The 17,658-nt window shown below is 38.3% G+C and overlaps 1 protein-coding gene across 1 annotated transcript; it reads left to right on the top strand.

Moving 5' to 3' along the window:
- The first annotated feature begins 5,298 nt into the window (after nucleotides 1–5,298).
- On the top strand, nucleotides 5,299–9,816 carry LOC110931166. The gene is made up of 3 exons (XM_022174571.1): nucleotides 5,299–5,455; nucleotides 5,553–7,191; nucleotides 9,561–9,816. Exons 1-3 carry the CDS (start codon nucleotides 5,299–5,301, stop codon nucleotides 9,814–9,816), a joined length of 2,052 nt encoding a protein of 683 aa, XP_022030263.1.
- Nucleotides 9,817–17,658: the final 7,842 nt, after the last annotated feature.

Consider the following 17,658-nt stretch of genomic DNA (forward strand, 5'->3'; position numbering starts at 1 on the left):
TAGCGAGCTAGTTAAGCTAAATTTGGGACTCGGAATCACTTCATACAACTTTCGGATGCAAGAAAACAACTTGCGGAATTTCTTGTCGGTACGACATAAAAGTACCGTAAACGAGCCGACGACGAAACGAAAAGCGTTCTAAGCATCAAGACATAAATTTTACTAGTTTGGGGAACTAGTTAACATTCCTTAACATCCTAATCAAATGACCATATCCTACTTTACCTAGTAAATATAGTTACCAAAATAATTACACTTAACACCTTATATATAAGTAAAAAAAAAAAAAAACATAAAATCTTCATTTACATCCTTAAGAATTCGGCCATCATGGAGGGCCCACAAGCCTTCTCAAATTAGATTATGCATGATGAAATAAGGATAAGGAAGTATGGTTTACTAGATTTTATGTTGACTTGTTAAAAGATCATGTTAGATTTTAATCAATCACCACCAATTTCCCTTAACATTTTTCACTTCAAAAAAAATTTCCAACACTCCTTTCCTTCCCCTTCTTACTCTCGGCTAATAACACACATTCACACATCCATTTAGTTGAACCTTAAATCACCATTTCAAGCTTATTAAACCCCATTCCAAGATGAACTAGCAAGATGGGAGACATGGAAGCTTATTTTGGAGCATAGTATTTCTCAAAAGCTTCATTATTTCCATTTCATCTTCATCCTAGATCTCCCCTAGCTTAAGTGCTAGTAGTAAGAACTCTAAACTTTTCTTTTTAGTTTATCATGTTATGTTATTTATAAATGTACAAGTAAGAATTTCATCTTGAAACTCAAAATATATATAATAAACTACAAAATTAACATGCTAAACATAACCAACTATATATTATTTGTGTTGATCCTGATGTTTGTGGTAGTGTAGATTATGTTAGATAATGTGATCTTACCATATTATGTAAAAAAAATACAATCTAAACATGAATATGTTTAGATTAAGCAAGATCACCATCTTAAACTTTATGAACTTCATATAAAAAAAAAGTGATTTTAAATATGTATAAAGTCATTAATGAACTTAAAAGTTTGACTTTTAAACTAGTGAACTTGTGATATAACATAAACTAGGTTATATAAAAATTTGAAACTTGTGGATGAATCTAAAAATATATTTATTTTAGTGGTTTTAGAAAATATACATATAAGCAAGTTATACAAAAGAATGAAAAAAGGGATGATCACAAGAACATAAATTTTTTTTAGGAAACTTGTCAAATATATATAAACAAGTTCATAAAGATTTGAAGATGGTTGTGTGGATACCATGCTTAAAAGTTATGTTTTGGAACTTGTTTTGAATTGATGACGATTTGGAAATTAATTTGGTGATTTAAACGCGTTTTTTTTATAACGTGGGAAACGTCATAGTTTTAGGGGAAACTATGGCGAATTTTTATAAAAATCTAATCGCGATTAAAGAGGGGATTAAAGGGTGATTAACAATGTTAAACGCGATTAATGGTTTTAAACGTCATTTCGGAAGCTTTGATGAGAATAGTTAAGCCTCAAATATTCAAGAGTCTTTATAAACTTAAACATATATTTTCGCAAAATAAAAGGGTGAAAATAATAAGAGTGTGTAAATATAATTTTTGACAAAAAAAAATTATATATTTTGGAAACTTATCAATTATATGTATTTCTTGCTATGTGTATGTACATAGATACTTTTAGGGTGATCAAAATTATACACTCATAATTACAAGAAATACTTGTATGCGACAAGTATAAAAAGACACCAAAAAAATACATATACATGTTTCCTACATGTTCCAATGAAATGCTATTAAAACGGATGAATGAACGAAATGGTCGAAACAGTAATACATAACACTCGACGGCGATAAAACGAGCGTATAGTCACCGCGGGAAACTACTACGACATTTGGGCGACTCTTCGACGCGGAAATATACCTATAAAGCCACCACGACGACACGTCTAAAAATAAGATATTTTTAGAACGCTTAACGAATACAAATATATACTACCGATAACAAAATCCAGAAAGTTGAAAATCTATAAAATTACTAAGTATTTATTTTAGGACATGAACATATTTAAAAGTCCTATACTTAGTAAAATTTGGATAAAAATGCAAGATTATTAATGGACTCACAAAACTAATTATGGGCATGGCCCAATAACAATAAATCATGGGCTAGGGCCCAATAACATAGATGACATGGGCTCGGCCCAATGACATGGGCTCGGCCCAATAACATGAGCAAGGCTCAATGGCATGCGTGCACTGCACGAGGACGTGTGAAGAACGACGCCGATCACACATAAGTCAATACACATGGAATACATGAATACGCTTATAAATTCGATACGAATAGAATACATGTATACACATAACAATCGAGCGAGTAAACTATCAACGCTTTAAAAAAATACAAAGTTGTTCCAAAGATGACAGATGAAAACACAATAAAGAATTCAAGATGAACAACTTGTACGAGGTCCGAAAGACCTAGTGTCTAACGAGATTAGTACACATGTAGGTTATTGACGTACGGACGCTCACTTCAATATCATATTACACGGAACGCAAATTTGTGAGTTCATGTCCCTCCTTTCACTGATTTCAATGTTTTGTTTTCAAAAACATCGAGGGGAAATACATGCTAAAACTATTGGTATGTTAGTTACGGAGTAGAAGATAACATGATCAATGTGCATAAGTAGGATGATGACATTAGTAACCATTAATCACATAGTGACCAAGGTGCAAAAGGTGTAGATCTATTGGGCTTGAGGCACGCCCCACTCCTAGTTGTTAACCGTGGAGTGCTTTTGTGATCCCAAATGATAACAAAGTGTTCTCGGTTTGGTTATTTACTTATGGCACATTATGTCAGGGGCTCGCTACCCACTGATAGATCCTAAACAGACTCCATGAATGAATCAGAACATACCGTGATTACAAGATAACATTTACAAGTTTTTATATGATAACAAATACTGCATGAACTCGCTCAACTTCTTGTTGACTTTTTAAAACTACATGTATTTCAGGAAACAGGTCTTGAGCCGGTGATTCACTATGGGATTCGGGAAAACAAATGACAACGATGGCCACTTTTGGAGGGTTTGTCTTTTATATCCCAACTTCGTATGGGTATATAGGGGACAAAACCTCATTATGTTTTATGTCAGAAAACTAACTTTTGTTATGTGTAAATAACTTAGAACTATGCTATGTCAAACGTTGTTGAAACTTGGAAACTATGTTGAAAACTTGTAATCTTTTGTTGAAAACTATATATCTATGGCATCGTTGTTGGTTCATGTTGTTAATACATTTGGATGCAATGATTACCTTTCTTACGTCACACACAATACGCTTCCGCTACTAGCAGGGTGTGACAGATTGGTATCAGAGCTCCGATTGTAGTGAACCAGGGAAAAACTTTTATTAAAGTTTGGTCTACAATCACCAAAGGGCTCTCACATGAAAACAAAGTCGATAACATTACAAAAGTGATTTCGAAAGTAGGACAAAATGACAAAAGGTTTTCATTGTGTCACCATAACCTGAGGATCTATCACGCGGGCTCAATCACTAGTAACGAATATGGATCAATACATGGATAGTCGATAAGGAATAGACTTGAAAACACTAAGGCTTACATGTGAAACATGAGAACAAAATATTGCATGAGATATATAGCGATTGCATGGAATGTATCATGAGTAGTAATACATTTTTTTTTCTAACAAACATACATGCATATTGTACGGTTTATTTGCCAGGATCGATGTCTTCATCTTCTTCTTCGGACCTTTCAGAGGTGGATCCGATGCTGGTAGTGTCGGATGACGAGTATGGGCCAGACATCATCATCATATCGTCGGACGACGAGTCCGAGCATGATGTATCTTCAGACGACGACTACATGTTGGATGATTTCCAACCTTTTGCTCTTGTAGCTTTTGGGGAGGATCCCGTCCCACCTGAGGACGACGTGCTGGCCATGCCGCAGCTCCTTCATGGTATTATTATCTACGGCCACCCGGAGGGTGAGCATATGATTGTGCATCTGCCTGAGCCACTAGCTGCTGTTCCGTTTGTTGATCTCGAGGACAACGATGATGTCGACATCCCGGTGATACATGTCGAGCATCTTGACGATGATCTTGGTGACGGAGAGATTCATGACATTGTTATTCTCGAGTTGCCCTCTCCTGTTGTGTCTGTTGTTGATATTTCGTCTACAGCGTCTAGTGTTGCTCCCTCTACTCACACCCCTGCATCATCCCCTGATACCGTACTACCCGCCCAGACTGCTGTACCACCTACCCCCTCTATTGACCCCATGCGCCTACCAGGATTCCCACACTCCATGTATCCCCCACCTCATTACCAGTCTGGACCATCATCATATCAGCCGATGTCTAGTACACCCCAGGACCCCTATGCTGCGGGACCATCTCAGCCCGCCGGACTTGCCTCTGACTATGCTAGACTATATGCCGAGATACCCCCACCAGGCATGGACCCATCTGACCCTTATCATCCTTCCCACTTTTCTCCGACTACCATGGTGGATAGGATGATATCCTATGACATCCAGTTTACCATACTCTTCCGTAGGGTTCGAGAGCTTGATGCCCAGTTAGCTGCGGTCCTTGCCGCTATCACACCACCACCACCTGCATCACCACAGCCACCATTACCAGTGTCACCCCCTCCATCTCCGCACTAGTAGTCTGTCGGTTGCATGTTGGTCTCATGTTAGTTTTATGTATATAGCTATCTTTTGGGGAGACCATCACTTTTGTGAAGACCAAGGCATATGAAGATCAAGACTTTTGAAGACAACTGGAAGACATGAAGATGCAATGTAGTAGAAAATCTTACTTTTGTATTATGACTTGTACTGACTAGGGATATGTACCCCTAAGTCCTTTTGATCTTCATGAACAAATGTAACAAGTTGTCGTTATGTATAAAAGTATGTTTTCTGTATTTCACATTGTGTTTCTTTTATGTTGTGGTTGATATTATGGTGATGATATTGTGGTTGATATTGTTATGACATGGTGGACTTATGGTTGATGTTATGTTGTGGCATGATGTTTTCTACATGTTGAGCTATACGACCATTGTGATGATTGGTGTGTTCATGTATGAACGTGATTGTGTGGTTATATCATATACCTTTATATACATTTCTTATTTATATAAACCCGATGTGTTTATATATATATTTGACAATATTTATTATTAAATACTTGTCTAATGGAGATTGATATTTTATCTAGAAGACAATGCCGCCTCGCCGTAGAAACACAAACGCGAACCGACTGCCGACAACACAAGAGGAATTGAACGAGCGCATTTCCCAAGCAATTGCTCAATACGAAGCTAACCGCACTGAACAAAGCGGTGGAACGGGAGGTACTACTGGAGGCAACCCTCCAACTGGTAATGCTTGGTTAATCTTTAACCTATGCGATGATTTTATCTATTCTAGTCGTGCTCTTGACACTCACTCTTGAATTTGTGCATATGGTAATTTCAGGTTGCACTTATAAGCAGTTCTTAGACTGCAAACCTCTAAATTTTGATGGTACGGGAGGTGCGGTTTCCTTCGTACGCTGGACTGAGAAGACCGACTCAGTTATTCGAATGAGCAAGTGCCCTGCGGAACAGAGGGTTACTTATGTCACCGGACTATTCATCGATGGGGCACTATCATGGTGGAACCTCCAGGTACAAACAAAAGGCGAAACCGCTGCGTACGGCCTGACTTGGGAGGAACTAAAAGAATTGATGAGGAAAAAGTATTGCTCAAGGTCAGAAATCCAGAAGCTAGAAACGGAATTCTGGAACTTAAAAATGATTGGTCCAGATATTGCGGGTTACACGCAGCGATTCCATGATTTATCTCGTGTGGTTCCATACTTAGTGGAACCCGAATTCAAGAGGATCGAGAGGTACATTTGGGGACTTGCCCCTCAAATTCTAAGTATGGTCACCACTTCTAAGCCCAAGGAGATTGGGGAAGCAATCGATTTGGCTGTAGCACTTACCGAGGAAGCACTGCGTCAAGGAAAGTTTGATGAGCCTGGGTCGAACAAAAAGGAAACTGCTGGGGAAGCTTCGGGCTCCAATAAAAGGAAGTTTTCCCATTTTAAGAAAGGTTCTCGGGGAAAGAACAATAACGATAAGGGGCAAAACTCGAAAGAAGTCAAAGAGACGAAGGCATATGTGACCACTACCACCAACAACCCCGGCAAGAAGTCTTACACTGGAACTGCACCAAAGTGTAATAAATGCCCCTTCCACCACTACGGGGAGTGTCGTGGCCCCAAGTGTAGCAAATGTGGTAGGTTTGGGCATCGCACCGAAGTGTGTCGGGGTACGAATACCAGGGACCAAGGTTGTTTCAATTGTGGTGACAAGGGACACTTCAAGAAGGATTGCCCGAAAGAGATTCAAGCTCGGGGAAGAGTATTTGTGATAGGAGCTAAGGAGGCTCGCCAGGACCCGAATGTGGTCACCGGTACGTTCCCTATCAATGATCACTTCGCATCTATCCTTTTCGATACAGGAGCAGATTATAGTTTTATTTCTAAGGAATTTAGAGATATACTTGGGGTAGAATCGAGCAAATTAAATATTCCATATTCGATTGAATTAGCTAATGGTGAATTAGTAGAAACAGGGGAAATCATAAAGAAATGTACCTTAGAGCTGGGTGAACGAAAGTTCGACATAGATCTCTTACCAGTTCCGTTAGGTAGTTTTGATGTCGTTATCGGTATGGATTGGCTATCCGATAATCGAGCCGAAGTCATATGTCATGAGAAGATCATACGCATCCCCCTGCCCGATGGAGAACATTTGCTAGTACACGGGGAGAAACAAGACACGCCGCTACGAATCATCAGTTGCATGAAAGCTCAAAAATGCTTGAGGAAAGGATGCATTGCCTTTCTTGCTCATGTCGTTGACAAGAAGGCCGAGGAGCGTAAGGTGAAAGACATCCCTGTGGTAAGGGACTATCCCGAAGTCTTCCCAGAAGACTTGCCGGGACTGCCACCACACCGACAAGTGGAATTTCATATCGATCTGGTGCCAGGAGCAGCACCGGTGGCAAAAGCTCCATATAGGCTCGCGCCCTCGGAGATGCAGGAATTATCTACTCAGCTTCAGGAGTTGCTTGACAAGGGATTCATTAGACCGAGTTTCTCACCTTGGGGAGCTCCGGTGCTATTTGTCAAGAAGAAGGACGGAACCCTTCGAATGTGCATCGATTACAGAGAACTAAACAAGCTAACTATCAAAAATCGGTATCCTTTACCGAGGATTGATGACTTGTTCGATCAGTTACAAGGTTCCAGCTTCTACTCCAAGATCGATCTAAGATCCGGATACCATCAGTTGAGGGTTCAGGAGGAAAGCATTCCTAAGACAGCGTTTAGGACTCGCTATGGGCATTATGAATTCCTTGTTATGCCTTTCGGCTTAACGAACGCTCCCGCCGTATTCATGGATTTGATGAACCGAGTATGTAAACCATATCTCGACAAGTTCGTGATCGTATTCATTGATGACATTCTAATATACTCACGAACAGAGGCGGAACACGAGCAACACTTGAGAACTATTCTGGAGTTACTTAAGAAGGAACAATTGTACGCCAAGTTCTCAAAATGCGAATTTTGGATTCGTGAAGTACAATTTCTCGGTCATGTGGTGAACGAGAACGGAATACATGTTGATCCAACTAAGATAGAAGCCATAAAGAGATGGAACACTCCAAGGACCCCAACGGAAGTAAGACAATTTCTGGGTTTAGCGGGGTACTATCGAAGATTCATAGAGAATTTTTCTAAAATTGCTCAACCGCTAACCTCGCTCACTCAAAAGGATAGAAAGTTCGATTGGGGTGAAAAACAGGAAATGGCATTCCAAACGCTCAAAGATAAACTATGCCAAGCGCCAATCTTATCACTCCCTGACGGCACCGATGACTTCGTGGTGTACTGTGATGCATCGCGTCAAGGCTTGGGTTGCGTGTTAATGCAACGTGAAAAAGTCATCGCGTACGCGTCGCGGCAGTTAAAGGTTCATGAAAAGAACTATACCACTCACGATCTAGAGTTGGGCGCTGTGGTATTCGCTTTAAAGATTTGGCGTCACTATCTCTATGGTACTAAGTGTACCATATTCACTGATCATAGAAGTCTTCAACACATATTCAATCAAAAAGAATTAAATATGCGCCAGCGGCGATGGATGGAATTGTTGAACGACTATGACTGCGAAATTAGATACCATCCGGGGAAAGCAAACGTCGTAGCAGATGCTTTGAGCCGGAAGGAACGAGTTAGAACATTACGAGTACGGGCTTTAGAGTTGACAATCCAGGAAATATACGAGCAGAATACTTGCGAGGAGCAAGGAAACACATGGAAACAAATAAGGATGGCACCTTATATTTCGCAGGAAGGATCTGGATTCCCTATTTTGGTGGCTTACGAGACTTAGTGCTGGATGAAGCACATAAGTCCAGATATTCAATACACCCAGGATCTGATAAGATGTATCAGGACCTGAGAGAATATTATTGGTGGCCTAAACTCAAGAAAGATATTGGGATCTACGTTGGGAATTGCCTAACTTGTGCAAAGGTCAAGGCCGAATATCAAAAGCCATCTGGTTTATTACAACAACCCGTGATTCCTGTTTGGAAATGGGAGCAGATATCAATGGATTTCGTCACAGGACTTCCACGGACCTCTCGAGGTCATGACATGATATGGGTTATCGTTGATCGATTAACCAAGTCGGCTCACTTCCTACCTATCCGTGAAAAAGACAGTACCTCGAAGTTAGCCGAAATCTACCTCAACGAGATTGTGACACGTCATGGAGTGCCTACTTCGATAATCTCGGATCGTGATGGTCGCTTTGTATCAAGAATATGGAAATCATTTCAAAAATCGCTTGGATCTCGTCTGGATCTGAGCACCGCGTTTCATCCGCAAACCGATGGGCAAAGTGAGCGAACCATCCAAACGATGGAAGATATGCTTCGTGCCTGTGTGATGGATTTGGGCGGAAACTGGGATAAACATTTACCACTGGTAGAGTTCTCATATAATAACAGTTATCACACAAGCATTAAAGCCGCCCCATTCGAAGCACTATACGGACGGAAGTGCCGATCACCACTGTGTTGGGCGGAAGTCGGAGACAAACAACTTATTGGCCCTGAACTAGTCCAAGAGACTACCGACAAGATAGCAAAGATACGAGACCGTATCAAAGCGGCTCGTGACAGACAAAAGAGCTACGCGGACAGAGGACGTAAACCATTATCCTTCGAGGTCGGAGACAAAGTCCTACTGAAAGTTTCACCTTGAAAAGGCGTAGCTAGATTCGGGAAACGTGGAAAACTAAACCCGAGATACATTGGGCCATTTGAGATTCTAGAGAAGATCGGTACCGTTGCGTACAAGTTGAAACTGCCAGAAGAACTCAGTAACGTACATAACACATTTCATGTGTCGAACCTCAGGAAAAGTCCGACCGTTGATACAGTTATCATTCCAGCGGATGAAATTCATGTAGACGACACGCTCCAGTTTACCGAAGAACCCGTAGAGGTTATGGACCAGAAGGTCCACAAGACAAGGAGAAGTAATATCGAACTAATCAAGGTCCGCTGGAATTCACGTCACGGACCCGAGTACACATGGGAACGTGAAGATCAGATTAAGGCAAAGTATCCCCATCTGTTTAAGAAGACCCCTGCAAAGGGTGGCTCAACTTGAATTTCGGGACGAAATTCTTTTTAACAGGGGGAGAATGTAACAACTGGCAAATAACTGGTAATTCCGTACAATCTAATCGCTATTTATATTTCTTAATCTCATGCATTTAGCGTAATTTAATTATGAAACAGTGTCGTTAAGTGGATAACAGTGTTAGGACAAGAAAACAAAGCTAAAACATATGTTGGTTTTAGTCGTAAGGCGAAACCAAACAAGCAATGTCCTAAAATTGTTGGTAAAAAGTGTCGCGAGCACTATTCACGGTTACACTATTCATGCCAGCAAACCGTGAAATCAGACCGAAATACTGAAAAACGACACTCGGATAACATAACTGAGTCCATTTATATAAGAAAACATTATTGTGAAAACACATCTTGCAAAGAAACAAGACTTTCCGGTATAACGCCCTAATTGCAAAAATGTCTATTTTGGCTCAAAATATAGCATTTTAACGCGTCCGAACCTATAACAAAGCATTTCCGGGACTTCGGAATAATGTCAATTGATGAAAAATATACTAAAACAATAAGATGATATCAACGGAATGTTCATAATCGCAAGTTTCCGGCGTTACGTCGCTATGCACTAAACTAGTCCGTTAGCGACTCGACGAACTAGTAGGCGACATTTTTGGTCACGAAATAAGCAAACGAAGAATCTAGCGAGCTAGTTAAGCTAAATTTGGGACTCGGAATCACTTCATACAACTTTCGGATGCAAGAAAACAACTTGCGGAATTTCTTGTCGGTACGACATAAAAGTACCGTAAACGAGCCGACGACGAAACGAAAAGCGTTCTAAGCATCAAGACATAAATTTTACTAGTTTGGGGAACTAGTTAACATTCCTTAACATCCTAATCAAATGACCATATCCTACTTTACCTAGTAAATATAGTTACCAAAATAATTACACTTAACACCTTATATATAAGTAAAAAAAAAAAAAAAACATAAAATCTTCATTTACATCCTTAAGAATTCGGCCATCATGGAGGGCCCACAAGCCTTCTCAAATTAGATTATGCATGATGAAATAAGGATAAGGAAGTATGGTTTACTAGATTTTATGTTGACTTGTTAAAAGATCATGTTAGATTTTAATCAATCACCACCAATTTCCCTTAACATTTTTCACTTCAAAAAAAATTTCCAACACTCCTTTCCTTCCCCTTCTTACTCTCGGCTAATAACACACATTCACACATCCATTTAGTTGAACCTTAAATCACCATTTCAAGCTTATTAAACCCCATTCCAAGATGAACTAGCAAGATGGGAGACATGGAAGCTTATTTTGGAGCATAGTATTTCTCAAAAGCTTCATTATTTCCATTTCATCTTCATCCTAGATCTCCCCTAGCTTAAGTGCTAGTAGTAAGAACTCTAAACTTTTCTTTTTAGTTTATCATGTTATGTTATTTATAAATGTACAAGTAAGAATTTCATCTTGAAACTCAAAATATATATAATAAACTACAAAATTAACATGCTAAACATAACCAACTATATATTATTTGTGTTGATCCTGATGTTTGTGGTAGTGTAGATTATGTTAGATAATGTGATCTTACCATATTATGTAAAAAAAATACAATCTAAACATGAATATGTTTAGATTAAGCAAGATCACCATCTTAAACTTTATGAACTTCATATAAAAAAAAGTGATTTTAAATATGTATAAAGTCATTAATGAACTTAAAAGTTTGACTTTTAAACTAGTGAACTTGTGATATAACATAAACTAGGTTATATAAAAATTTGAAACTTGTGGATGAATCTAAAAATATATTTATTTTAGTGGTTTTAGAAAATATACATATAAGCAAGTTATACAAAAGAATGAAAAAAGGGATGATCACAAGAACATAAATTTTTTTTAGGAAACTTGTCAAATATATATAAACAAGTTCATAAAGATTTGAAGATGGTTGTGTGGATACCATGCTTAAAAGTTATGTTTTGGAACTTGTTTTGAATTGATGACGATTTGGAAATTAATTTGGTGATTTAAACGCGTTTTTTTTATAACGTGGGAAACGTCATAGTTTTAGGGGAAACTATGGCGAATTTTTATAAAAATCTAATCGCGATTAAAGAGGGGATTAAAGGGTGATTAACAATGTTAAACGCGATTAATGGTTTTAAACGTCATTTCGGAAGCTTTGATGAGAATAGTTAAGCCTCAAATATTCAAGAGTCTTTATAAACTTAAACATATATTTTCGCAAAATAAAAGGGTGAAAATAATAAGAGTGTGTAAATATAATTTTTGACAAAAAAAAATTATATATTTTGGAAACTTATCAATTATATGTATTTCTTGCTATGTGTATGTACATAGATACTTTTAGGGTGATCAAAATTATACACTCATAATTACAAGAAATACTTGTATGCGACAAGTATAAAAAGACACCAAAAAAATACATATACATGTTTCCTACATGTTCCAATGAAATGCTATTAAAACGGATGAATGAACGAAATGGTCGAAACAGTAATACATAACACTCGACGGCGATAAAACGAGCGTATAGTCACCGCGGGAAACTACTACGACATTTGGGCGACTCTTCGACGCGGAAATATACCTATAAAGCCACCACGACGACACGTCTAAAAATAAGATATTTTTAGAACGCTTAACGAATACAAATATATACTACCGATAACAAAATCCAGAAAGTTGAAAATCTATAAAATTACTAAGTATTTATTTTAGGACATGAACATATTTAAAAGTCCTATACTTAGTAAAATTTGGATAAAAATGCAAGATTATTAATGGACTCACAAAACTAATTATGGGCATGGCCCAATAACAATAAATCATGGGCTAGGGCCCAATAACATAGATGACATGGGCTCGGCCCAATGACATGGGCTCGGCCCAATAACATGAGCAAGGCTCAATGGCATGCGTGCACTGCACGAGGACGTGTGAAGAACGACGCCGATCACACATAAGTCAATACACATGGAATACATGAATACGCTTATAAATTCGATACGAATAGAATACATGTATACACATAACAATCGAGCGAGTAAACTATCAACGCTTTAAAAAAATACAAAGTTGTTCCAAAGATGACAGATGAAAACACAATAAAGAATTCAAGATGAACAACTTGTACGAGGTCCGAAAGACCTAGTGTCTAACGAGATTAGTACACATGTAGGTTATTGACGTACGGACGCTCACTTCAATATCATATTACACGGAACGCAAATTTGTGAGTTCATGTCCCTCCTTTCACTGATTTCAATGTTTTGTTTTCAAAAACATCGAGGGGAAATACATGCTAAAACTATTGGTATGTTAGTTACGGAGTAGAAGATAACATGATCAATGTGCATAAGTAGGATGATGACATTAGTAACCATTAATCACATAGTGACCAAGGTGCAAAAGGTGTAGATCTATTGGGCTTGAGGCACGCCCCACTCCTAGTTGTTAACCGTGGAGTGCTTTTGTGATCCCAAATGATAACAAAGTGTTCTCGGTTTGGTTATTTACTTATGGCACATTATGTCAGGGGCTCGCTACCCACTGATAGATCCTAAACAGACTCCATGAATGAATCAGAACATACCGTGATTACAAGATAACATTTACAAGTTTTTATATGATAACAAATACTGCATGAACTCGCTCAACTTCTTGTTGACTTTTTAAAACTACATGTATTTCAGGAAACAGGTCTTGAGCCGGTGATTCACTATGGGATTCGGGAAAACAAATGACAACGATGGCCACTTTTGGAGGGTTTGTCTTTTATATCCCAACTTCGTATGGGTATATAGGGGACAAAACCTCATTATGTTTTATGTCAGAAAACTAACTTTTGTTATGTGTAAATAACTTAGAACTATGCTATGTCAAACGTTGTTGAAACTTGGAAACTATGTTGAAAACTTGTAATCTTTTGTTGAAAACTATATATCTATGGCATCGTTGTTGGTTCATGTTGTTAATACATTTGGATGCAATGATTACCTTTCTTACGTCACACACAATACGCTTCCGCTACTAGCAGGGTGTGACAGCAGACCTATACGTAAAGGAAGTAGTCTCAAGGCACGGGGTGCCCACCTCTATCATTTCGGATGGCGATGCACAATTCACATCAGAACTATGGTAAGCAATGCACAAGGCTTTTGGCTCTCGGCTAGATATGAGCACGGCTTATCACCCTCAGACGGATGGGAAGTCTGAACGCACGATTCAAACCTTAGAAGACATGCTTCAGGCATGTGTTATCGATTTTGCTAACGGCTGGGAAAAGCATATCCCTTTAGTGGAGTTTTCGTACAACAACAGTTATCACACCAGCATACAAGCCGCTCCATTTGAGGCATTGTACGGGCGTAAATGCCGGTCACCTCTCTGTTGGGCAGAGGTGTGGGATAGTTAGATCACGGGTCCAGAGCTTATAGTGGACACCACTGAAAAGATTGCACAAATAAGGCAACGCATGGCGGCAGCACGCGACCGTCAGAAAAGCTACGCGGATAAGTGTAGGAAGCCATTGGAATTTCAGGTCAGGGACCGGGTTTTATGTAACACCTCGAAAATTTACGTCCAATAATGCATTGACACGTGTCATAAACTTTGGATATGTGAAAGTATACTTTAGAGGGACTAAAGTTGCCAAACAGTGAAAACTATGGAATATAAGGGTCCAAAGTGTCAACAATGGATAAATAAACCTTACAATAACCCTACATGGTGTTTACAACCCTAAACGGATAAATCATGGATCATACGAAGCGGAAAATGCACGAAAGTGAGGAATTACAAACTACAGGGGCCAAAAGTGTCAACATGTTGAATTTATACCTCTGAGTGATCTTTTGGCAGACCCGAAGCTTTGTAATGCTAAAATATACTCACTAGAACATGTGGTAAAAATTTCATGAAGTTTCGTTATCGTATGAGAAAGTTATGGCCAAAACCGTACATGAAGGGTTAAAAGCGTCAACGTCGAATTTCATGACTTTTCGGGTGAGCGCAAAGTTAACCGAGGACTTTACCATGTTGGTAAAAGTCCCAAGGTCCTTAAAAATTAGATTTGAGAGTCTAAGGGTCAAGATAAAGGGCCAAAACCTCGTAACCAAAGAGCAGGGACCAAACTGCAAAGTTTAAACAATTTTTGTGAGTCAGCAGACCCCAAGCGGCCCGCCTGGGGCCTTACGCGGGCCGCGACCCAGCGCCCAGCTCCAAAATTCGCGATCAGCTGCTGTTGAGTCCGTTTTGTGAGTTGGTTACAGCTATCAGCACCTCCCAAACCCTCCAATCAACTCTCATGCATGTAAGGACACCTGTAGCACTCTTACAACATCTGAAACACATTAAAATCAGATCAAATGCTTCATAAATTGGGTCTTGTGTTAGAAACCAAGAACTTTTGCAACTTCAAAAAAATTCACAAGGCAACTTCTGGAGCTCTCTGGACAACAAGGCACCTTCATAGTGATATCTAAGCTTCATTAGGACTCTTGTAAGCATTCATAACCTTCTCTAATTCGTTCTAGCTTAGTTTATTAGCCGAAAGTCAATCCGTCGTAACTATAGTTTGACTTTTTGATTAAACGGAAATGGCTCAGTCATTTCTCAAATTGAAAGTACCTACAAGTTGGTATTTATGTGAGAAACAAACCCTCAAAAGGGTATTCTCTGATTCCCACTCTAAGCATGATTATTGTCGAGTCAAAGTTGTTCTTAAAAAGTCAACAGAACTTGTTTTTGCAAAATCTAGCATAAATAGTAATGTAGATTACATGCAATCAGTTTGATCATAAAAAATAACTTTATAATGAATGTAAGAATATGTTTTATCATGATCAACTCTACAATCTTTAGTATAAACCCAGATCGGAACCGAAAGTCTTATAAAATGACTTTTTCTTTGACTCTCGATTCGGATCCGTGCATGCATGTTTGAGATCTGCATTAGAGCTTATTTTGGACCATTTTTATTTATGTGCAACTCTCTGGAATTTTTACAACTTGATTCAATGCTTAGCCGATTCATATGCATGTTTCCGATTTATGCTTAAAGTTGACTATTTTGCCCTTTTTGCTATAAAACGTGATTTTTGGAAAAGTGAAAGAGTAGAAACCTTTATTACTGATTTATAAACTTGCACCGAAAATTTGATATCAGTTGGAGGTCCGGATTTAGAGTTATGCCCGATATCGTAAAACTAAAGCTTTATGTTAAATAAACGGCGTAATTAGCGTATAACCTATTTAAGCCCACTTTTTGATATAAAACTTTTTACCCACTGATGTTATATAATATTTTGGGATTTTTGAAGATTTTTATTTAATTTTTGGCTGACCGTATCATAGGTCTCTAAGTTTGATTCGGTTAATACCGGTTTTGACCTTTAAAGCCATAAAATGAGTTTTACAAATCCTTTTGACCCCAAACCTTTTTCTACTGATTTTATTTGTTAAATAAATTATTTTGAGCATTTTGGAAATATAAAAATCTCAGCTTTCTTTTAAAAACCCGGAAACGGCTCTAAATCGCCTTTCTAAGCGTTTTTAACGCATGGTATGTACTATAACCATATTAAACATATAAGGATAATACCTACTGATGTTTTTAGCATATTTTTATAAAATAACAGTAAGTATATGTTTTTGAACTCAGGTTTCCAGTTTTGACTGTTTAAGCCCTTGTGAAATTACCAAAATACCCCTAAGGTGCATAGTTTGATTTTAAATGATAAGTTTCATAAATGGGTCATACCCTACTGTTATAATATGTCAAATTAAGTATATTTACTGTATAAATCAGACCTGTAACTCAGACTTCCAATTTAACTCTTTTATAATCTCTTAAATGACCAAAATGCCCTTATAAGGCATAAATTGAGTTTAAATTCATTCGGGGCATAATAGAACATAACTTGCTGATATTATAATATATTTAAAGCATATTATCTCAGGGAACTTGCATATGACTCTTATGGTTACCCGTAACGCTCTATTAGTGTTCGGTTCGGTTTATGTAACTAGTTTGCATAAATTGACCGAAACGGGTCAAACATTATCCTTTTTGTCTCAAAATCCAGAATGTGTTTAGTATACCCATATTATACAAGTATTCAAACTTGTCAGGTCTAAATCACATTCTATCCGGTCTTCGCTTAATCGTGGGTTTGAACCGTATTGTCCTTAAATCTAACCGGTCTAGGCTTAGGCTTAAATAAAGACCCGTTAGAAGTCTAATAGGTTATTATAAACCTTCGTTCCAGATTAGGAGCACCGGTAAAAGCTACTTGCCTTTTCGCTTGTTGAGAATTATACTATACTCAGGTAAATACTTTTAACTTATTTTCCCTATACGGGCTTGGGTTACGGTATATAGAATACCGCTTGATCGAGCGTACAAATCTTGCACCCTTGGGTGTTCAATTGAATAATTTGATCGGCTCGTTTAAACAGTCTTGTTTTACTTTAAGCCTTTGGGGGGTTAATGACCTTGTCCCGGATATCCTTGGCATCATCTTACGAGATGGCCACGACCAGAGCACGAGGTGTAGGCGTACACCTGTTAGTGTATAACTCTTTATTGTGGTGTGTCTATTGATCTTTAACCCGGACAAGATCCGGGCTACTGAACGCACAAGTAACATGTAATTCGTTCACAGGATTATATTGCATAATTATCCCAAGTTATAAAAATATTTATGCCATGTGCATTTAAATCAATTTTCACTCTTTTCAAAATGAGTCAGTTAATTTGTATTTACCAGTGTAAACTAACGTATTTTCCCAAAAGGTTAAGTGCAGGTACTAAACGAAATAGGCTGGCTG

This window comes from Helianthus annuus, chromosome 2 (assembly GCF_002127325.2).
Source record: "Helianthus annuus cultivar XRQ/B chromosome 2, HanXRQr2.0-SUNRISE, whole genome shotgun sequence".
NCBI lineage: Eukaryota > Viridiplantae > Streptophyta > Magnoliopsida > Asterales > Asteraceae > Helianthus > Helianthus annuus.